Source organism: Nylanderia fulva, unplaced genomic scaffold (genome assembly GCF_048542155.1).
Source record: "Nylanderia fulva isolate GAGA-0341 unplaced genomic scaffold, ASM4854215v1 Scaffold75, whole genome shotgun sequence".
Lineage (NCBI taxonomy): Eukaryota > Metazoa > Arthropoda > Insecta > Hymenoptera > Formicidae > Nylanderia > Nylanderia fulva.
The window spans coordinates 233,808-258,365 of record NW_028190862.1 but is presented as its reverse complement, the minus strand read 5'-3'; the positions used below and the strand labels follow the sequence as shown (position 1 = coordinate 258,365).

Here is a 24,558-nt window from a genome sequence, read left to right as displayed (position 1 = left end):
TTTCTTGGCTGCTTTTGCGACAAAATCAAAATTAAACTATTATTTTTTCCCAGATGTTGAAAACATTATATAGACGCATTTCTCAAATAATTTCATATCAATTAAAGTAAAAAAAAAAGATTTTTTAAAAGTTATGTCTGCTAACTATTCGCTCTCAATTAATTTTCTTTAATTATAAATAATCTATGAGTTTCTAAATTATGCAAACATATTCCTAAATTTACCCTAATAATTCCCAAACGATAGCACTAATAAAAAATAAAAAATAAAAATAAATAATAAAAAATATAAAATTTGTCCAATCGATGTCCACTAAGCGTACTTTAAACTTGATTTCCAAGTGAAATAATTATTTCCCAAACGTTAAAACTATTACAAATGTGTTTCCCAAATAATTTTACGTTAATTAAAAAAAAAGAAATGTTTTTTCGAATTATTGTCTGCTAACTATACGCTCAATCTATTTTAATTAATAATAATTATCTATTATTTCCTAAACGACGAGAATCTATTCCTAAATGTGCCCAAACGATTCCCAAGCGATTGGTATAACTGATAATAGAGAAATATCAAATTTGTCTGCTAAATATAGATAGAGGTACACATTGGAGTGAAAATGCTGAATTATATTTTGACTGCGCATTGAATTGATGATATACATATATATAATACAGATCTAAAAACTTCAAGATTACAAAAAGATAAATACAAGTTTATTCTTTGTCTAATAAATATCTCACATTTTGCAATTTATCATTTCAACTTACTATTAGAGAAGAAAATAAATATTTTCAATTTCCTGCCGATGTTAAGGCCCGTAATCATAGTCTGTTAGCCTTACATTTCTAGAAATAAGTCTTAAATCGTAAGTGTTGCGGAGTTATTTAGAGTTTTCCAAAGCTCCCGGGATTTGCAAATGAACTATATAAGAATCCACGCTTTCACTGGAGACATCGAAATTAACCGAATGGTAGGATAGAGGAAGGATGAAATATCGGTGCTTAAGAGAGATGACAAAAATGAGTTGATCGTTTAAGAGTTTATTTGAGACACACAATTGAGGTGGAGACGAAAACTGAGTTCGAGACACGCAGCCTTTGCGCGACAACCTCGCTTGAGCCGTGCCCAACTAAACTTGTTGACGACGTGCAGAGAGAAAGAATTCACCGTTGTAGGGGTGAAAAGGGGAGCAATGACGTATGTTTACTTGAGTGCGAATCAGCTGATCGGCAGCGAAAAACGACAAGGAATGTCACGGTCCTGGCACCGTAACGAAATGAGACTCGAAAATAATATATTTTTCACGCTGAAATGATTGGCTATACAATGACGTGAGATATAACTAAAACAATCGAAAACTTTAATGCCGAAATATAAGATTAATTGATATGCGATAATTTTCATTTTGTCAAACTCCAAACAGTAAGCAATAAATCAAAATTATAATATTCGATTTTTGTAGATGCGGCCTCATGTGATAATTTTTTGTTTTTAAGATTAATAATAAACCAACAAACGATAAAATTAGACCAACAATTATCAACAAATGATTACGCATCGATTAGACCGGTTTTTAATTAAAAATGAGATTTTTCCGGCTAACTTAATGTTAATTTTTTTTTAATTAAAAAAAAAATATATAAACCAACAAACGTTGCAATTGGGCCAACAATTACCAACAAACGATCAACAAAAAACGATTAAAAAAAATTAAAAAGATCGGAGTTAACCGGCTAAGTTAATGGAGTTCCTTGTCTCTCTACGGTGCGTCCGCGTGAGCAATGCAATGGTGTTGTCACGTCCGGACGACGCTTCTTTTCTCTTCCTACGCCTAGGCTAGGGAGAAAAGAGGGCGCTCTCTATTTTTTGCGGGGCAACCTGCTTACACCGGCTATATCCAGGGACGCCGAGAGCTAGGACTGATGTTGGAGATTTGGGGGCTGGGAAGGCACTAGGATGGGGAATTAAGTCACTAGTAGGCGTGGCGAGACCTCGTGTAAGATTCTTGAAGTTTTCTAAAATGGAGATTATTTCATCGGCGGTCAAATCGTCATAAAATCACAAACGATGCCAACTAATGCTTTAAATAACAATTTTAGCATAAACTCTTCTATAGTTCTATCAACAATTGTGCATATTATAAATTGTAAAAGAAGTCAAAATTGTCCTCGGGATATTTTATAATTTCTACTTTTAATTTCCCTTTGGGAATATAAAGATTTTCTACGAAGACTGTGAACAAATCGGTATCTATTAATCCTGTAGCTAAGTCAATTAATAGTCCAATAATAATATCAATAATAGAATAAAGACCTATTTTCCTGAGTTTTTGTACAGTCTTATTCAAAAATTTAGGTCTCATTTGAATAGAAATTAACGAATAGATAGTTTTATTTCATTTTATTGGGTATTTTATATGAGTATACAGATGTTACTTAATTTAATTTTGCAAATAAACTGTGTATTGGTTTATTTCCGTATGTCTCTCTGGTAATTGGTCTTTTAGGCTTGTATTTAAATCGATAGGTGATAGCTCTCCTTGTGAGGTACCTTCTTTAGATTTGAATTTTCGGTTTAATTCGAAGTAAAGTTAATAGGTCTGAAGCGGCTGCCGGTAGGTTTGGAGTGTGGCCTTCCGTAGGCTTAGTTTTAATTCTGTTAGACGCGGGTGTTAAAGCTGCTTGTGAATTAGTAGAGTTAGGAGAAATACTAGTCTTCCAGAAGCTGCGCAATATGTATCGAGGGAACGAAACCGTCTGGATTGTTTTGATGCGAGGTTTATTAGCAATCTGTTTGCGTGTTAACCAACGCAGGCACGAGGCTACGTGCTTTGCACGAGTTTTTACGCCGGCTCGATGGTTTCGTTTACTTTGCCTGTTCGTTTTTTAACTTTCCGGTTGCTCATTTATTCCATTTACAATGGATAATTCTCGGGTGGTGAAGAATGTTCGGTGGTGGGAAATAAGGCGAATTATCAAGAGCGGAAATGTACTTCTCGACGATTATAAAAGAATAGAGAAAGAAGGCGCAAAATCATCAAGAGCAGAACTGTACTGCTCGGTGATTATAAAAGAATAGATAAAGCAGGCGCGAAATAATCAAGAGCAGAACGCAGTGCTCAATGATTCTTAAAGCATTGACGAGACGAAAAAAGAGTGTTCGTCAATAAAGACAGAAGGCGCAAAATCGTCAAGAGCAGAACGTAGTGCCCGACGATTATGAAAGAATAGAGGAAGAAGGCGCAAAATCATCAAGGGCAGAACTGTACTATTTAAAGAATAGATAGAGCAGGCGCAAAATAACCAAGAGCAGAACGCAGTGCTCGGGGATTATTTAAAGCATTGATGAGACGAAAGAAAGATGCTCGACAATAGAGAAAGAAAGCGCAAAATCGTCAAGAACAGAACGCAGTGTTCGACGATTATAAAAAAATAGGGGGAGGCTGAAAATCATCAAGGGCAGAAGACAGAATTTTGCACTGCTCGATGATTATTAAAGAATAGGGGAAGGAGGCTGAAAATTATCAAGGGCAGAAGACAGAATTTTGCACTGCTCGATTATTATTAAAGAATAGGAGAAGAGGGCACAGGAGAATAATAGTAGAATGATGATAATTATTAATGTAGCGCGACTTCTGGGAGTCGATTGTGTAACTTTTTTTAAAGTGAAAATGTGAAAAGTGAAAATTTTTTTTCTATTACACATCGAGTTTATTTTAAAATCAATGCGCGTGATTGGCGGAAATTTTTCACTTTTCACGTTTTCACTTTAGAAAAAGTTACACAATCGATCCCCTGAACAGAATTCAGATTCTCATGCAAGTAATGTATTAGAAAAGTCTTTGTTAGTGTGAAAGGTACCTACCTTGCGTTGGATGAACTTTTATAGCGTCAAGCGGAGAGCACACACGTTTGCATAGACGCATAAGCGTAAGCATAAAAATCTTGATTGGTCTATGAACGTATGCATAAGAAATTCAACCAATCGAATTTCTTATGCATATGCTTATGCGCTTATGCAAGAGTGTGTGCTCCCCGCTTAAATCTGCAACACGTTCACCTGCCGTCACCCCCTTAGAAGACCTCGGTCGGGATGCGCGTAGCGAAATCAAAAGTACACAGATTCTAATGCTTTAAAGTTCTTTATTGTAATTCTCTTTACTTTACAAACTATGCGCGATCAAGAATTAATGAAGAAAGTTAACGTCGTCGACGACGAACGCGTGATAAAGTTTTGTACAGAAATTTAAAGTGACACAATGAGATGCGGTATCTAGTGTGCCGTAATATGCCGTGTATAATTATGCCGCGCAGATGCTAGGACTGCAGAACTTATATACCCACTGAAATCGGGAAAAGTCTTTGTGCTTTGCGCCCTTTGGTGGGGGTTCCTTCATAAACTGTATCCCGAGATCATCGGTACAAGTGATGTGTGTGAAAAAAAGGAAGAGAGCCAATGGAATGTCTAGGAAAGCAAGAGTTCCAAATAGAGGCAGAATTTATGATATATTGTATATATGGGTGCATTCGTTTATGCAGCGATTAGCGCATCCACTGCGCATCTACTGCGTCTATTATCTGCGAGTCACGTGACATCATTTACCGAACGATCACCTGCGTGAATTGACTGCTCAGATTGTAATTGGAGTGCGTAAGTAAAGAAATTTTAAATAAATATGAATTAACTCAGAAATAAATATTTTTTATTGGCTCTCAATATAAACAATATAAATATGATGGTTTCTAAATTGGCCTAAGAGCCATAGCACGAAAAATTACGAAAATTAATTATTCGGAACTGTATTTCTTGGTACGAGATTACTAAAGTTCCATATATTAATTAACCTCGAACTTACATATGGAGAAATAGGCGCGAAAAATATAGGTCCGAAAAGTCGCTGAAGCGGGAATCAAACCCGCGTCTTTCACTTTCCGGGCGACTGCTCTTACCACTAAGCTATTCAGACTTTTCGGATCTATATTTTTCGTGCCTATTTCTCCATATGTAAGTTCGAGGTTAATTAATATATGGAACTTTAGTAATCTCGTACCAAAGAGATACAGTTCCGAATAATTAATTTTCGTAATTTTTCGTGCTATGGCTCTTAGGCCGATTTAGAAACCATCATATTTATATTAAATATGAATTATTATTTGAATAAATATAATAAAATTTTTAAATAGATTGAAGGTTCTGACATATGACGTGTGCACATAACATTTTCAGACAGTGATGACAGTAGGATTGAAATGTTGCTGAATGTAGACTTCTCAGATTTTTCCAAACTAACTGGGGACGAAGTAGCTTGATAGCTAGGAATGACTGTAACAGAATTGCATCTTTATACAAAAGCACATTTTTTTGAAACAGATTACTTTAAATTTATATTCTTGATAAAAATGTATTTTTAAGTTAATTGGATCGTAAATATAAATTAACAGATTTCATAATTTTATTGTATTACTTACCTTGCATTACTTTTAGTTTTGTAGGATCTATTTGGAGGAGTTGTTCTCCACCTTCTTTGTTCTGAACTTCTATACCATAACTTATAATTGAAATAATTTTCAGACAACGTTTCCAAGTTCAATTGGCTTAACAATGGAGAAGACTACATTCGTTTACGCAGTAGTCCGCAGTATTGCGAGCAGAGCATCCTGAGCAGGACCTCCGAGATGGCTGCGCAGATAGGCAGCAGCTCTGCTTAAACGAACAACAAACTGCGCTGCAGTCGGTTGCGCAGGTGGAGTAAACGAACGACATCTGCGGCATTCTGCGGCAGTCTCTGCATAAACGAATGCACCCATAGAGGACGCGAGGGAGTCGAGAGCGCAAAAGAGAAATAGAAAGAGAATGCTGCATATGGGCCTCTGCTATCCTTGTCTAATCGCGCATGTGCATGGCACACGTCCCTCTTCTCTTTCTCTCTCTCTGCTCATCTCTATGCTTTCGGCAGGCTCGGCTATAGCTCTCGTGCTTGCTTTGCTTTGCTCAAGTGTTAGCAAAATAAGAAGAAGATTTACGTTTTTATAACAAGTTAATATAACAAACTTTCAAGATGACAAAAAAGTGTATAATTTGTAAAGAAGAAGCAAGCATAGAGATGAGCAGAGAGAGAAGGGGGACGTGTGCTATGCGCATGCGCGATTAGACAAAGACAGCAGGGGCCCATATGCAGCGTTCTCTTTCTATTCCTCTCGCATTCACTTACGGGCAAGCATACGACTCGCGTCCTCTATATATAATATCTCTATGGTACAAACATCGGCCTAGTTTACATCAAGCACTTGATACGCGTATCAAATAATAAATTACTAAAAAATGGGTTCAGTTATTGGCTGATCAGTTCAAATACTAATTGATACCCGTATCAAGTGCTTGATGTAAACTAGGCCATATACCACTACATAAAACTCAAGAATTGGTTTCTCAGCGTTAGCAACACTGAAACCGGAGTTTTGCGTTGTCACCGCGTGAGAGCTCCAACATCAATTCAGAGTCTGGCCGGACCTCCTGTCAACCCTTAAGGGTCGGCAGGAGGCTTGGTCGACCGGCCGGGAATTACGGATTCTCTCATATAAGATATTAGCCAAAATACTGAATGAATCTTATTGAATTTACGATATTCTTAATTAGTAGGATTGTCCGTAAGTCGCCAAAGATTTATTTTTTGGAAAAAAGATGAAAATAAAATTGATAATATAACTTGGGGAAACGCGCAGCTAGCAGCGGGTAAGGTTGGGTTAGCCGCGAGTCCGTATTTTATTTATTATAAATTTTTAAGAGCGAAAATGCAAAATCTGACGTTTTGGCGACTTACTTTAGTATATAAAGAATATTAAAAAAATATTTCCACGAGGTTACGTGACTTCTTCGATGCAATATCTTATATGAGCGAATCTCACTAGATTTATATAAAGAGCAACTCATGGGGAAATTTCCGTGGTAACATACTGACAGCTTGACAAGAAGAGAGTATCATTCTGTCTTTGTCTCTCTTGCATCTAAAAACTCGAGTTCAAGTCTATCTAGTATAATAATTTTTTTTTATAATATATTAGAATATATAAAAATTATTTTAAAAATATATATTTTTAAAGACGATTCTTAAGAATTTTTTAATATATTGAAAATATATTTTCGTAATTTTACAATTACAACATGTATATATATAAATGCAAAATAATTCCGTAAATAAATTGATCTAATATTTTCTATATTTTAAGAATTCTTTACTTTTGTCTTTACAAAAAAATATATTTTTAATAATTTTTACATATTCCAACATACTAAAAAAGAAAAAAATGTTAATACCAATAGATTTGAATCCGAGTTTTTACGATGACACACTGAACACCTTTGCACTCAGCCATTATGTACTTTTTTTCATACTTATTTATATAGCAGATATTATATTAATATCAATATAATTGAAAAGTAATTAATACATATTTATTAGTCTATAAATTTACGACATGTTCTGCAACAGACTAGAATTGATAGTCGTTCTCTTCTTGTCTTTATTGCGCTGATGATATGTAAAGTCGCGATGAAAAAATATCAAAGTAAAAGAAGCAATCAATTGCTAAGCCTAATAAGCGTCCGTGTCTTACATTCTGTACATTAGTCTACTCTTCGAATTATTATTTTATTATTATTATGTACAATTTGGAAACATACATGTAATTTTTAATATTATGTGCATATATATACACACAAATGTGCATAAGCATATATACAATTTCCAAAAAGTGGGTGCTTATTGGCCTTGCTACGCTACTGCCTTCTGCTACGGAAGGCCAGAAAGCATTTTCAGGCCGCATCTCGCGTATACCGGCACGGTAGAGGAACAAGGAGAACACGTCATTATCGGTCCTTGTCTCTCTACGGTGCGTCCGCGATTGTGACAATGCAATGGTGTATGTACGTGTATAGACATGCACCACTACATAAAACCCGAAAATTGGTTTCTCATCGTTGGCAACACTGAAACCAGAGTTTCGCGTTGTCACTACGTGAGGCCTCCAACATCAATTCGGAGTCTGGCCGAGCCTCCTGCCGACCCTTTAAAGAACAAAATAGAGATGGAGATGATCAAGTCCATAATTCACCACAAAGTCAACTGACAGGAAATTATATCAAGTCTCCTGTTGATTCCATGAAGTACTTCATGGTCAATTCATAATAAATATTCGGAATACTTCATGATTTGATATTATTATATATGGCTATATATAAATATAATTATATACTATGTGTGAACGCGATTACTCTGATTATAATATTATGTCTTGGAGAATTATGTTATGGTACTCTGTCACCACGGTCACCACCTGAAAAAAAAAATAAAGAAAAAAAGAAGGATAACAATAATAAGGTAGAGTACTCATAAAAAGACATATACATTTTTCTTTTTCTTATGAATACATAAATATTTTTTAATTTTATAAGTATTATTTAAGTAATTATTAAAGTTATTATTTAAGTTATATCAGGGTCCTGTAAATCAAAATGTTTTTCAAAGAAACTTAGTAGTAGAAAATCCTAAACAACAGGATATTCTTTATGAATCTGGTCGATATTTTCAAGATACAAAGAATAGAAGATTTAAAAATGAAGTTTTGGGATATTGTACTCCTGTAAGTACTTATAACAACACTATATAGCTCTGTAAAATTATAAGAATAAAATATTTAAAATGTGAAATATATTTATATGCTGATTATAATTTAATTTTTATTTTTAGTGGAATGCAGATGGATTCAAAATGTCCAAAACATTTCATGGCAAGTTCACAATGATATCTCCAGTATGGTTGTCTTTTCCTTTTGGCAATACATCAACTTATAAATTGGCCACTGACTCTGTACAAATTAATTGGATAAAGGAAATAAGGAATAATAATAATATTAATCATAGCGTGAAACGTATGTAAATTTTAAATATAATCACAGTTCAATACACACATGATTTATTTATTATTGAATTATTATTATTTTTAGTTATACCTAGAGTATTATTTGAACACTGGTCAATCGATGACATTATTAGAATATACAATAATGCAGAGAGTCGAACACAATTAATAGTATCACTTTTGGATGCTGCTCAGGTATAAATTAAATGTTTTTTTCTTTAAAAAGAAATTATTTATTCTATAACTATTAAGATATATACATATAATAGAAATCTTGTTTACAGATCTTCCATTTTGATGGATATGTTTTAGAAATGTGGAATCAGTTTGTATTTGCAGGTGCAAATATGTCAGTTGTTACTTTTATAGTTAGACTTATTGCACAAAAGTTAAGGGAACATAATTTGAACATTGTATTAGCAATACCACCATTTAGAGGGTATTTAATAACAATACTTTTTGAAAGTACTTTTACAGGAAAGCCCTTGTATTATTATAAATTATATGATTATGTAATGATCTGTGCATAATCATCTTATACAAATTTGTTGTGAAATAGCGGAAACAGCACAAGAAAAAACATGATAAATAATCAGGAAATCAAAAAATAAACAATACAAGGGCCTGTCTGTATATGATAGAAAGTTCCTATTTACTTAATATTTCTCTAATTTTTTAGTGCACAAATGGAATTATTTTCCAAACAACAGTTTGATGAATTATCACCATATGTAAATGCCTTTTCACTAATGACTTATGATTATTCGAGTATTCAAAGGCCAGGCCCAAATAGTCCTTTAAATTGGGTTAGGAAATGTGTTGAAGTATTAGTTCCAAAAAAAAATGATCCTAGACGATCTCAAATATTATTAGGTATTAATTTCTATGGTTACAATTATACACCAGAGGGTGGTGGAGCAATTCTTGCATCTGAATATTTGGATATATTAAAATCATTTAAAGGAAAGATTCAATGGGATGATAGCAGCAAGGAGCATTTCTTTAAATCAAAGTAAGATTTTTTATTTTAAGTATTATTTTTATCGTCGGATTTATAATTAATGTAAAAAAATTAATATTTAATATTTAAATGCACTTATTTCAGATTGCCTGTAGGTAATGGTTATATTTTCTATCCTACATTATATTCAATTAAGAAACGCTTAGATCTCGCTAATGAATTAGGTACAGGGATCTCAATTTGGGAATTAGGCCAAGGATTGAATTATTTTTATGATTTGCTATAATTTGTTAATTATTTTCATTTTAAAGAGTTTGTTAAATAAAACATTTATTAAATAAAACGTGCATATACATGTATAAAAATGGGTAAAAAATACATGCATTTTATAAAATAAAATTATTTTAATGTTTATAAAATTTTATATTTAAAAAATATATTTTAATATAACCTACTTGTTAATGCAGTATAACTTTATTATTTGCATATATGCTTATAATTTGTTATACTTGTTATACTATCACTATCACTATCAATTGATGTCTTCCTCGATTCACGGCCTTTGAATGTCATCATAATTTGTGGTCCTTTCAGAACATGATACATTAACGCCCAGCACATTTTAATTGGGAATAGACTGAAACATCAAAATTTATATTATGAATTCAGTTTATTCGAAATATGTCAAAATAAATAACTTTTATTGCAATAATTTGTGTTCGATAATGTGGATTAGTAAACTACATCAAAAAACCATTTGTCATCTCTTTCTGACATACAAAACATTGGTTAATTTAAAACACATGTATAACATGCTATTCGCACTTTTATAATTTTTATATAAATATATATTCATTTTTTATCTGCTGACATACACTAAGGAGGAAAAAACCATGGACTAGAATTGTGATTATTTGTTTATATGTAGTTTATATGTACCCTCTATAAGTTTGGAAACACCTTACATTTTACAGTTAAACAATCGTATGGCAGCGATCTGTGTAAATTTTTTGTATCAATAAATCGTTAAATAGGAGTTGTGGAAATAATCGATCAAACTAGTAATAATTGTTTACCCAGATAACCACAGTAATTACTATGACATCATTTTGATGTCAAAATGCATCATTTGCCATCAAAATGATGTCATAATAATTACTGTGGCTATCTGAGTATTAAATTTCACGACGTTTTGACCATATGGTTGTGGTCCTTTTCAAATGAGACAAAATAGATTTAATAATAATTAACTCATCATACAGTAATTATCAATAGCAATTTTTTGTGAGAAATATACAAGTCAAAATTAAATTAAAAATGTGAGATGGCCACAACATATCCCAACAAAGGATTGTCAGATTCTGACCGTCTCACATTTTCAATTTAATTTTGACTTGTATATTTCTTACAAAAAATTGTTATTGCTAATTGTTGTTGATGAGTTAATTATTACTAAATTTATTTTGTCTCACTTGAAAAAGACCACAACCATATGGTCGAAACGTCGTGAAATTTAATAAACAATTATTACTTGCTAGTTTTTTAGTCGATTATTTCAACAACTCCTATTTAAATACTAATGATTTATTAATAATTGAGAAATCGTTAAATATTTAAATGACATTTTTATTTATGACAGATCCTTGCCATGCGATTGTTTAACTGTAAAATGTAGTGTTTGTGAAGGATATTTGTGAAGGAAGTTTGTGAAGGATACTGTATGCAATAAATAATAAATATCCATTTATAATAACACTGTTTTTTGTTTCACGATTAATAATATTTCAAATAATATACTGATAAAAAACATCCATTAAGTTTATATTCTTGCACGTTACAAATATTTAATTAAAGATCTATTTCTTTATTAGAGAATTATCTTTTAAATTAAGAGATTTGACAGATCTGTGCAATTTTTGACAGATCTGTGCAATTTTTTGTATAAATCACAAAAGTTTATTATATGATAAAGTTTCTTATTAGGCTTCTAAATTTATATTTAAAAGTTCATTTATATTCCTTCAAGCATTTTCTATTTGAGACTAATCTTATCTTGTACGTAGAAATTGCCAATAAAAAGAATAACCTATTTAAAAAGAAATAATAGCTCAGTCGATAAAACAGACCTCCGACATCCCCTTAGGCCGGATCTACAACAGGTGTAGTAAGCTCTAGCTTTAAGAAATTTATCAATCACAGTCAGAATGAGGGGAATAATTGACTGTGATTGATCAATTTCTTAAGGCTTAGAACTTACTACACCTATTGTAGACCCGGCCTTAAGCATCAATAAAAAAATGTCTCGACAAAAACATTTTTAAAACTATAATTTATAAGAAACGTTTCTTTCACGTTTAAATTATATCTCCACAACACAAAGTATTGCTAAAATATTGCAATAAAAAATATTTCAATATTGAGCTACATTACTAATATTACTGAAATATTATGCAAATATTATAAGTTAATATTTTATTGGAGACATTGCAAAATATTACTGTTATATTATAAGGTTTGTTTTCTGTTCCTGCACTAATAAACTAGTGCACACCACACACTGATCTATATACTAACTAGATAGATTATATCCAAAAAAAAGCACTCTGAATTGAAACTCACTCAGCGCCTCGGAATGTTCAATAAGGTACTAAATACTGTCATGGCGTTGTTTTTTACAATATTCACAACGAGACATTTTAAGTATAAAATAAGATATAATTTTATATATAATTTTATATAATATAAATCATATCACTGAACACAAAAAATTATTTATAGGTTATGAGATAAAATAAATATCCACTTGTCAAATCACTCTCACTGTTCACCATTATTACCGGTAGAATTTAGCGTTTAGTACCTAATTGAACATTCCGAGGCGCTTTAGATCATATATAGTCTATCCAGTTAGTCTATCTAATCAGTGGTCCACATTGGTGCAATAAGTTAAGGCCGTGGCACATAAAAAAACGTAAGCAGTAAGACTTAAAGCGGGGAGCACACACTTGCATAGTGCATAAGCATATGCATTAGAAATTCGATTGGTTAAATTTCTTATGCATACGTTCATAGACCAATCAAGATTCTTATATTTACGCTTATGCGCCTGTGCAAAAGTGTGTGCTTCCCGCTTAAGACTTATTAAGAATTTCATCCATACGGAATTCAAAGAGCTGCTTAAAGCGGGGAGCACACACTTTTGTATAGGCGCATAAGCGTAAGCATAATAATCTTGATTGGTCTATAAATGTATGCATAAAAAATTTAACCAATCGAATTTCTTATGCATATGCTTATGCGTTTATGCAAATGTGTGTGCTCCCCGCTTAAGTTTCAAAATGGCTGTCTTACTGCTCGACCGTGATTAGTCGATTCGCTTAAGTTCTACTGCTTACTGCTTACTTTTTTTTATGTACCACGGCCTTGAGACAAAATATACTTGTCTCATTCTAATTTATTGCACCAGTGTGCACTAGTTCATTAGTGCAGAAACAGAAAACAAACCTATAATGCTATTACAAGTTTCTTCATTTACCGTTATGTCGCACGTTGAGCTATATATCTAAAGTCACTAGATATATACATAGTGACTTTATATATATCTATCTCGCATTTAAATTTTAGTCACAAGGAATTATATAAAATATGTAAAAAGTAGCTACTATAATCAATTATTTTTATTAGTTTAATTTTTTTGATGCAATCCCAACAGAGAATTTAAATATTAAACTGATTGTTTAAAAATAGGACAAATAAATGTCCAAATAAACGAAGAAAATAAAAAAGAAGAAATATTTTCCAATATTTTATAAATGTATTAACGTTGTAGAAAATATATCAACGTTGCAAAAAATTATTGCACAATATGATTTAGAAGCGAACATAGCGGATATACACAGTACCGACCAAAATATAGCCTTCTGATTTTTTAAGCATAATAACCTCCCTGTAAGAAAAATGCACGCAATTTGTTAGCAAATTGGCGACAGATTTCCACAAACATTGCTAACAGATTGATATCCGTTATGTCCGCAATAGGCTTACAATTTGCTGGCAAAATCGATATTAACAATTTATATAAAGTAGCCTTTTTGCTAACAACAGTTGATGGCAGACATTTAATATGGATCTGCTTTAACAGATTTTGCTATCTGGGCTGTTTTAAAGTGCACGGATAGTGCTCTGTCTATGAAATCATAACATAGAAGGAAAGTATAACATTGAATTATAATTCAATACTACTCGAATCTATATTATTGCAAAACGAATAAAGTATAAAACGATAAAAAATGGTATTTTGACTGTTTCTTAAACTCGAAAATAAACGTTTCTTTTAACGTTTTTCGAGTGTGGACCTTTGACTATAAAAGGAGTGGACATTTTAACTATTATAATAAAAAACGCGAATAAAAATCTGTTCGTTGTACTTTATATACTGATTTAAAAATAAAATTTTTAACTTTATGAAGTAAATTATTTAATTAAGAGTTTAACTAGGCTCTGTAATATAAATATAAATTTAACATATATAAGATAGGCAATAAGAGCCAAATCGCGGATGACAGTGCGTTATCCTAAACGAAACTAAATTTTTTCGTTAGAATTAAATACCTGTGCACAAGGCACCAAATTTTACTTGGACACGGCCAAGATATAAAATTGGAATAATCTTTACAAGAGATTTTTAATTCCATGTATCCCCTATTCCCCCTAAAGAAATAAATGCGAGAGAAAAAATATAGATCCGAAAGTCGCAGAATCGGGAATCGAACCCGAGACCTTTCGCTTGCCGGGCGACTGCTCTTCCAACTGAGCTATTCAGATCCTTTCGATTCTATATTTTTCTCTGTTATATATATTAATGTTGGTAAACAAACGCCTTTAAGCCAGCGTGTATAAATTAAGAGTTTAACTAGGCTCTGTAATATAAATATAAATTTAACATATATAAGATAGGCAATAAGAGCCAAATCGCGGATGACAGTGCGTTATCCTAAACGAAACTAAATTTTTTCGTTAGAATTAAATACCTGTGCACAAGGCACCAAATTTTACTTGGACACGGCCAAGATATAAAATTGGAATAATCTCTACAAGAGATTTTTAATTCCATGTATCCCCTATTCCCCCTAAAGAAATAAATGCGAGAGAAAAAATATAGATCCGAAATCGCATTTATTTCTTTAGGGGGAATAGGGGATACATGGAATTAAAAATCTCTTGTAGAGATTATTCCAATTTTATATCTTGGCCGTGTCCAAGTAAAATTTGGTGCCTTGTGCACAGGTATTTAATTCTAACGAAAAAATTTAGTTTCGTTTAGGATAACGCACTGTCATCCGCGATTTGGCTCTTATTGTCTATCTTATATATGTTAAATTTATATTTATATTACAGAGCCTAGTTAAACTCTTAATTTATACACGCTGGCTTAAAGGCGTTTGTTTACCAACATTAATATATATATCAGAGAAAAATATAGAATCGAAAGGATCTGAATAGCTCAGTTGGAAGAGCAGTCGCCCGGCAAGCGAAAGGTCTCGGGTTCGATTCCCGATTCTGCGACTTTCGGATCTATATTTTTTCTCTCGCATTTATTTCTTTAGGGGGAATAGGGGATACATGGAATTAAAAATCTCTTGTAGAGATTATTCCAATTTTATATCTTGGCCGTGTCCAAGTAAAATTTGGTGCCTTGTGCACAGGTATTTAATTCTAACGAAAAAATTTAGTTTCGTTTAGGATAACGCACTGTCATCCGCGATTTGGCTCTTATTGCCTGTCTTATATATGTTAAATTTATAAATTATTTAAATTTTATTATATAATTTTTATTACTTAATTATATTAAATTAAATTGTTTTTTATAAAAACTTATAAATATTATAAGATAAAAGTCTGTTATTTTTTGCAAAATCAATAACTTTATAACATGTAGAACACTTCAAATTTAACAGATAAATTTTGAGAGATAAATTTTTAAACTTACCATTTAAATAGCAAAACATATTTTATGATGTTGGGTAACACAATCAACATTTCATTTGCTAATACACCTGTGATCACTCGCTCAGCAACGTATTCTGGTTCAAGCATCGGCATCAACCTGTTTTGTGTGAATTATTTTGTAATTTTTTTATAAAGATTTATATATATAAAGTATATAAAAAGGATTAGAAAAAGGGACGATAAAATATCTCAAAAAAGTATAAATTTGATTAAAAAATGTTTTAAATCAATTGTAGGATATAAAAATTAGGTAGTATACTTATTGGCCTTATCAGTTTGACCTTGTTTTTTAAAATTATTTCAAAATCAACTCGGTTTCTTTTGATGAAAGAAAACGCATAGTTGTTTTTAAGAAAAAATATAATATTCTAGTTTTGAGACTTTCGGTGGAATCATCGGAATCATCAATGTAAAAGGTTTTCGGATGGATGCCGTGTGATTGAACAGCGTAATGCCATTATAGACAATCACGCGGCATCCATTCGAAAGCCTTTTGCATTAAAAAATGTATGTTGGAAATTGCATTTTTTCTTAAAAATAACTATGTATTAGTTTTATCAATTGATTTGTCTAATTATTCTATGCATAAAAGTAAGATTAAAATTAAATATTTTACAAGATCTTTTGTATTTAAATCAAAATATGTCTAAGGTATATAATATCTCATAAACCATTCAATTTTCAACTATTTTATCGTTATAATTTTTTATCTAAAAATTTACAAGAAATTTATTTATTATTTTATAAAATCTATTTTCTATTTATAAGATACTTAGGAGTAGTTTTATTTAAAAGTTGAAATTGATATATGATAATAAATAGACCTTTTTGAATCTTTTATAACTTTTATTGAAAACATTTTTTATAAAATTTATATTTTTTGGGATATTTCGTTGTTCCGACCTTTTTCGGATCATATATGTACGTTAGAAATTCTAATATAATCTTTATTATTTTTTAATATTACGTTAATTAGGATAATTAACTTATCAGATTTTAATAAAAAATTTTAATTTACAGGGTGTCTCAGAACCTCCGTACAATACTTCACAAACGTTTTCTAGACGTGAAATGGAGTAAAAATATCTAATACAAAAATGTTGAGGCAGCAATAGTTTTTGAGCTATAAGCGATTGATAATAAAGGATTTTTCGCAAACTAAGCCTTGTGGAAATAAAATATTAACAAAATCACATTTTTCAATTATAATTTCAGGTAGAGTTTATTTTAGTAAAATTCTAATTTAAACACAATGATAATTTATTAAATATTACGAGGCCATGTGAAACGAGCAATAAAAATTATTATAAAACTTGGAAAAAAATTTTAATTTAAAAAACCAATTACAAACGTTTCGAACTTTACTTAGTCTTCTTCAGCGCGCAATAAAACAATAATAATAAATAAAAAAATATAAAAAAATAAATAAATACATAAAAATTCTAATAAAAAGTCGCAATACACAGTCAAAATAAATTAGATAATTAAGTCAAAATTAAAAGGCGAAATACATTTACAATAAATTGAAATTATTAAAAATAGTTCAACACGATAAGTCCCAATTAGAAGCAGAAATCGAATTAAAATAATTCATCCGGCTAGTCAATAAATATTTTAAAATTATTATTAAAACCTCGGAGTGGCACTTAAACATTACTCCAAACCAATCACTCATCGTTAGTCGACGAATATTATTGTTTTATTGCGCACTGAAGAAGACTAACAATAAGTAAAGTTCGAAACGTTTGTAATTGGTTTTTTAAATTAAAATTTTTTTCCAAGTTTTATAATAATTTTTTATTGCTCGTTTCACATGGCCTCGTAATATTTAATAAGTTATCATTGTGTTTGTTTACATACGAGCTTGAGCATTGTTACAGATTAGTTGATTTTGTATTATTTTTTCATGGTTTCTAATTTAAAGCTTATTGTTAGTTACAAAGATACATGATAGCAAAAATTGGAAACATGTAAAAAATGATAACCTTTTTCACCATTTTCACTGAAGAAAAATTATCTCCAAATGATTCCAATAATCTGCCATTAAAAAATTTGCTATTAATTTTGAGATACCCTGTATATATGTATTTTATTGGGAAATAAATCACCGCGTGAAGTCTCCAACATCAATTCGGAGTTGGCCTGGGTCGCCTGCCGACCCTTAAGGGGATCCTTCACGATTATCTGTTTTATCGACACAGTCGTATATTTTCGTACTTCTAGGATTTCTCTGCATTAATTTGTCAGAATATAAAATGCTTTTCTACAATTGCAATACATGCATCCCAGGGAATCTCAATTTTATATAAAAAATGAGAAATAACAGTTTTTCTTACCTATTTTTATCTCGATATGATATCTCGAATTGTTGACGAACTGTCAACCTCATTATAATAAATGCTTTATATAAATCATATACATTTTGTACGAATTAAAAAAACACATTTCCTGGGATTAGAGAACACGAAAGATAGCACTGTTATCCTCTAAATCAGGATTAGAAGTCTAATAAAAATGTGTAATTAGAAATATAATTCGTACGTATATGTGGGTGTGGTGTGTATACGTGCATATATTTTGGATATGTGTGCTGCTATTTTGTCGGAGTTTGTCATTTGCTGAGGGATCCTCTTAAATATTGATGAAATTTTTACAATTTTAACAATTAATATACATATAGTATCAATTATCTATATGTATATATATCTATATGCATATCGGCTTAGAACTGTAGAACTTACCGCGATGTTTTGTGCGTCAACGAAAATTAAATTTTCGTTGATTAGGAATAGTATCCTTGGTTTGGATCTCTAATTCCTGTGTTATCTCTTTTAATCTCTCTGCAAAGCTATAGATGAGAAAAATATTGGTCCGAAAGTCGCCCGAATCGGGAATCGAACACGAAGACCTTTCGCTTGCCGAGCGACTGCTCTTCTAACTGAGCTATTCAGACACGATACTTCTCTCTGTCTTTGTAACTAAATAACGCCGTATTTTCAGCCAAGGCGTAAACAAACAATATTAAGAATATATAATTCGGTTCTCCAAATAAATACACAATATATATCTATATGTATATCGGGTGCAGAGGTTACCGCGATGTCATTTGCGTCAACGAAAATTGATTTTTCGTTGATTAGGAATAGTATCCTTGGTTTGGATTTCTAATTCCTGTATTACCCCTTTTAATCCCTCTGTAAAGCTATAGGAATTAAAGATCCAAACCAAGGATACTACTCCTAATCAACAAAAAATAATTTTCATTGACGCAAAAGACATCGCGGTAGGCTCTGCAGCCAATATACATATATATACCTAGACAGCACAGAATATTTATAAAATATTTATAGAATATTTATAATAATTATTTTAATATTTTATAAATATTTTATAAATGTTGTTGGTAGGTTACTTTTATATAGCAGAATATTATTAAAATAGCTTAGGTTAAAATATCGTTTCTTTATTTATATGAAGTTATACAGCTCTATCGCGTACTACAGTAAGAGGAAGAATGTATATATATTAAAACGGAAGTACCCGCAGCGCTCACGAAGAGCCACGGTAGGTATTGCAGCGCCAGAGTGAGCGCCGCGATAGTACTACGAATTCCATATCCAACATTCCCACTAGTTTGTATACTACTTATGAATATTAATTAGCCAACATTAAGCCTGCTCCGAAATTGTGCAAATGTTTCTTTTGGCAGACCCTTTATAAAAATGTCTGCTAGCTGCTCCTTGTTGGACACGTACTCCACCTCGATGTTCTCTTTTTCAACATGATCTCTTATTAGATTATACCGAATATCGATATGTTTTATAGGACGATGTAATTCTGGATTGCGTATTAACTTAATTGCTGCCTGATTATCAACTTGTAGCATTGTTGCCTCCTTTTGTTCAGCATCAACGTTTTTCATTAGCTGTCGAAGCCATAGTATCTCTTTTGTTGCATCTGTTGCTGCGATATATTCAGACTCCGTCCTTGATTGTGTCACCACTTTTTGTCGTCGACTTGCCCAAACGATTGATCCTCCAACCAGTATTATTGTTAAACCTGTCGTTGACTTTTTTGTTTTTTCATTATTAACATAATCTGCATCACAGTATCCAACAAAGTGTCTATTTCCATTAAATCGATAAGTGATACCCTGATTGCTTGTTCCCTTAAGATACCGCAGTATTCTCTTTACTGCCCTCCAATGATCCCTAGAAGAATTGATTAAAAACTTGCTAACATTGGCTACTGCAAACATTATGTCTGGTCTTGACACGCAGGCTGCGAACATCAATGAACCAACAGCTTGTTGATATGGAACTCCTTTCATTGAATCATCAACTTGGCCCTCTGGCAGGGGTTTCAGATGTTTATTTGCTTTAGCTGGTACTGACATTGGCTTTGCATCTGAGCTTGAACTTTTCTAACATCCTTGTGATGTACTGTTCTTGACTAATAATAACTGTTCCGACATCAGAGTTTTTCTTGATTTCTAGGCCTAAGAAGTAAGCTGCACTACCGATCGTAACTTCGAATTCTGACTTAAGAGCTTTTAGCACCATGTCAATTGTATCTTGACTCTTTGCACAAGACCATCATCTACATATAGTGCTAATAACACTGTTTGCCATTAATTGATCCTCTGTACACGCATCTGTCTGCGTCACTGGTCTTGAATTCAAATCTCATTAGAAAATCGTGAAATCGTTTATTCCACTGGCGAGGCGATTGTTTTAACAAGGATCTCACGAGTTTAACTATGGTGTCTTCTTTCGCTGTTCCTTCTGGTAACTGCATGTAAATTTCTTCTTCAAGTATGCCATTCAAGAATGCAGTTTTGATATCGAACTGCCCAATCTTGAAATTTTGTAATGCTGCCATAGCTAACAAAGTACGTACACTTTCATAACGCACCACAGGTGCAAAGGTCTCTGTATATTCAATATCTTTTCTTTGCCTGTAATCTCTTGCAACTAGTCGAGCCTTGAACCGTTCAATATTACCAGTATCATTGCGTTTAATTTTGAACACCCATTTAGATGTAATAGCTATCTTTCGTTTTGGCAATGTCGAGACAGTTTTTCAAGTTTTAGTTTTCTGAAGCGCTTGTAATTCGGCAATAATTGCTTCTTGCCACTCTTTCGCATTACTGCTAGCCATGGCCTCAGCATACGTAAATAGTTCTTCGAACTCAATATAATTTACTTCGAATCTCTTCGGTTGGCGCAAACTGTAGCGTTTGTTTAGTTCATATCGATGAGCGTCTGAGATTGTATGTAATTCTTCAACACCGACATCTTCAACGTTGACATCCTCAATGCTGACTTCTTCAGTTCTGGCATCTCCAATGCTGACGTACTCAGTTTTATCCTCTTCTTCATAATTTTCTTGAATAAATTCTAGCTTTGTGTTTATCTCTCCGAGCTCATATTTGCTCTCCTCATGAAACTTGACATTCGTTGACACAACTATCTTCTTTGGATTATTCGACTCCATTAGCCGACAATTTGTCGATTCTCCTTCATAGCCGATCATAATCATTTATTGAGCTTTTGAGATCCATTTGGATTTTTAATCTTTGGCACATGTACACCGACCGGCAGGAATGGTGTCCGGCGGCAGATTTTAGATGTGTGTATACGTGTATGACAGCCGAACGTCATATACACACATACGTAGCGCGACCATTGTGCGTGTGGCGTGAAGCGCGGCAGAGATCAAGGAGCGAAGGAGAAAGTAGTAGGGGGTACTCCGATATTGCATCTCTCTCGGACATCGTATGATCAAGAAAGAAAGCAATACAAGACGTGGTGTCATTTAGTAGTGTCCAATAGCTGTCTCACTCGACGATGAATTGAAAGAGTGCGAATGAGACAGCTATACGGTTATACGAACACCGCGGATGCGCTTGTCTACCGCGGTGTCTCCGTCGTACTTCTCCTTCTCTCCTTTAAGTAGAAAATGTCATTTATTTATTTATATATTATAATATTATTTATTAATTATTATTTATATATAAATATGAATATAATAATATTATAATATAATTAAATTAAATATATATATATATATATATATATATATAATATTATAAATCAAATAAATTAAAAAGATCCCTGATCATTCAAATAAATTAATAAATGACATAAGGATCTGAGCGCAAATGGAAGAGGAAGAATAAATTATTTTATTTTATTAATAAATAATCACAAACGTTTCGACCAATTTTTTGATCATCTTCAGCGTATAAATTAACAGAAATTTTAGCGTATAAATACAATATAAAAATTCTTTAACATAGATCTCCGCGTATAAATTAAATACAAAAAATCACCAGAATTACATCGAATCGTTACGTCTTATGATAAAATTATTTCATAAAATGTATTGATTCGATGTAATTCTGGTGACTTTTTGTATTTAATTTATACGCGGAGATCAATGTTAAAAAATTTTTATATTGTATTTATACACTAAAATTTCTATAAATTTACATGCTAAAGATGATCGAAAAATCGATCAAAAAACTCGTGATTACTAATTAATAAAATAACAGAATAATTTATACTCGCTCTTCCATCTGCACTCAGATCCTCATGTCAATAATAATTATATTTAATAATATAAATAATATAAAAAAATTAAAATATAATATAAATAATTTAATAATATAAATAATATAAAATAATATAAACTATTATAAAAAACAATTATTAATAATATTGATATAATAATATAAAAATATTAACAAAAAGTACTTTTATTGACATTTTTATATTCACTTCTGAAAAAATTAATTATTTATTGAGTCCAATCAATTAAGTAATCAATATAGTATCGTTGGATTAAAATACCTGTTGAGTTATAAAAACATCTTTGTTGAAAACACTTCACGCAATTATTTAAATATGTAAATTATATATATATATATATATATATATATATATATTATATATAATAAAAATAATTTTTGGGCGTCACTGTTGCCGATCTTCTTGAAACTTTGTAAGTTTATTATTAATATCGAAAAAAAAATCAGTGCAAATTTCAAATTTTTTGAGTAATTAGTTTTCCAATAATTATATGGAGAATTTGATCGATTTTCAATTTTTGTTCTTTTACTTTTATGGATTTTGGTATGTTTCTAAACTGACCGAATAATAAAAAATAGTGTCTTTTGCGTAAAAACATTTTAGCTTTTCGATAAAAAATATTCATTCTCCATTTAGTATATCAGAATTGCTATTAAAATTGCGATGAAATTGAAAAAACTCATTTTTTCGTTATTACCCAAATTTTTTGGTTGAATTTGATATTTTTTCAGAAAGCTGAAAATTTTTTACATAAAATATTTGCTTTTCAAGCTGGGTAAACTATAAATTTAAACGGAAGTAGATCAAATGCAAATCCGTTATTGTTTATAAACTTGTATTTTAGCAAAATTTTTGATGCCCGAACAATGATGACAAGGCATCAAAAATTTTGCTAAAATACAAGTTTATAAACAATAACGGATTTGCATTTGATCTACTTCCGTTTAAATTTATAGTTTACCCATATAAAGAGTTCGATAAGATTAAAAATTCAAATTGGTAGAGTTAAATCGACGTAACTAGCCAGTTTATTTAATTAAATTTACAACGTTTCGACCATTTGGTTGTGGTCCTTATCAAGTGAAATACATTAATTAATAAACGATGTACTGATCAAATTGTACTTAAAAAGAATCTAATAAATTATCATAATAATAAATATAAATAAGGAAAAAGAAGAAACACGTCTTATCAGTATGATGCTCAGTCAACAACTCAAGTAAGTTTAAGTACAATTTGATCAGTACATCGTTTATTAATTAATGTATTTCACTTGATAAGGACCACAACCAAATGGTCGAAACGTTGTGAATTTAATTAAATAAACTGGCTAGTTACGTCGATTTAACTCTACCAATTTATATTTACCACTAGCGATATATATACTATTCCTAAATTATTAAAAATTCAATATGTAAGACAGAAAACATTTAATTGTGATTATTATAATACTTTGTTAAAAATCAATACGCGCACGCACACACACACACACGCACGCACGCACGCACGCACGCACATATATATATATATATATATACAGGTATATATATATATATATAATTGTAATTATCTTATGACTATCACCGATATAAATTGTAATTGAATTATTCTTAAATAAATTCAAGAATTCGATATTTTATTTCACGACTTTATAATTTTTAAAACATTTTATAGTATTTCATAGTTTCGAAAAGAGCGAATTTGATCACATCAAAATTAATTATTATAAAAGCGTTTTTTTTCTTCAAATAAAAATTGATAATTTTCTGCATATACAAATAAAGAGTTCAATGAGATAAAAGATGCAATGTAAGATAGAACGCATTTAATTGTGATCAGTATAATTTTATTGAAACTCGATGTGTGTGTGTGTGTATACATATCTTAAGTAACTGCTTGAAATATTTATGACAACGATGTTTTCTTTCAACTCAGGAGACATTTTGACCCAAGGACTGTTAATTATTTAACTGATTGAACTGAATTAATAATTAACTTTTTTAAAAGTGAATGTATATGTCAATAAAAGTACTTTTTATTTATATATGTTTATATTGTTGCGTCCTCGGGACGCCTCT

At 31.3% G+C, this 24,558-nt stretch overlaps 2 protein-coding genes and 2 long non-coding RNA genes across 9 annotated transcripts in view; 2 read left to right on the top strand and 2 right to left on the bottom strand.

Annotated features, from left to right (window-relative positions):
* The first annotated feature begins 4,327 nt into the window (after positions 1-4,327).
* On the top strand, positions 4,328-5,450 carry LOC146720187 (uncharacterized). The gene is made up of 2 exons (XR_014926175.1): positions 4,328-4,650; positions 5,227-5,450. It is a non-coding gene; the product is annotated as an uncharacterized LOC146720187 (long non-coding RNA).
* On the bottom strand, positions 4,681-5,820 carry LOC146720186 (uncharacterized). Its single transcript, XR_014926174.1, has 2 exons — positions 5,469-5,820; positions 4,681-5,322 (listed from the first exon to the last, which is right to left on the bottom strand). It is a non-coding gene; the product is annotated as an uncharacterized LOC146720186 (long non-coding RNA).
* A 2,180-nt stretch (positions 5,821-8,000) lies between these two features.
* Positions 8,001-10,590, top strand: LOC114944568 (chitinase domain-containing protein 1). Of its 6 annotated transcripts, none has more exons than XM_085488954.1 (7): positions 8,001-8,377; positions 8,496-8,639; positions 8,747-8,927; positions 9,003-9,112; positions 9,187-9,356; positions 9,597-9,929; positions 10,023-10,590. In XM_085488954.1, exons 1-7 carry the CDS (start codon positions 8,225-8,227, stop codon positions 10,162-10,164), a joined length of 1,233 nt encoding a protein of 410 aa, XP_085345080.1. In that variant the 5' UTR covers positions 8,001-8,224; the 3' UTR covers positions 10,165-10,590. The 6 variants fall into 6 exon arrangements, with proteins under 6 accessions (XP_085345080.1, XP_085345078.1, XP_085345077.1 ...); XM_085488952.1 differs by having other exon boundaries at positions 8,487-8,639; XM_085488951.1 differs by having other exon boundaries at positions 8,475-8,639.
* The window catches only part of LOC114944567 (estradiol 17-beta-dehydrogenase 11), a 68,007-nt gene continuing 52,672 nt past the window's right edge, over positions 9,224-24,558 (bottom strand). Inside the window, exons 6-7 of the mRNA XM_085488956.1 lie at positions 15,868-15,984; positions 9,224-10,515 (exon numbers count right to left, since the gene is read on the bottom strand). Of these exons, the coding sequence (XP_085345082.1) occupies positions 10,356-10,515; positions 15,868-15,984 (277 nt within the window). The 3' untranslated portion in view covers positions 9,224-10,355. The remainder of the gene's footprint in view (positions 10,516-15,867; positions 15,985-24,558) is intronic.

Excerpts from the sequence above, each read along its gene's own strand:
- LOC114944568 (XM_085488951.1), top strand. The coding sequence starts at position 8,225 with ATGGCTATATATAAATATAATTATATACTATGTGTGAACGCGATTACT. Across the intron at positions 8,640-8,746 it reads TTTTGGGATATTGTACTCCT|TGGAATGCAGATGGATTCAA; the intron begins GTAAGTACTTAT and ends TTTTATTTTTAG. Across the intron at positions 9,357-9,596 it reads GCAATACCACCATTTAGAGG|TGCACAAATGGAATTATTTT; the intron begins GTATTTAATAAC and ends CTAATTTTTTAG.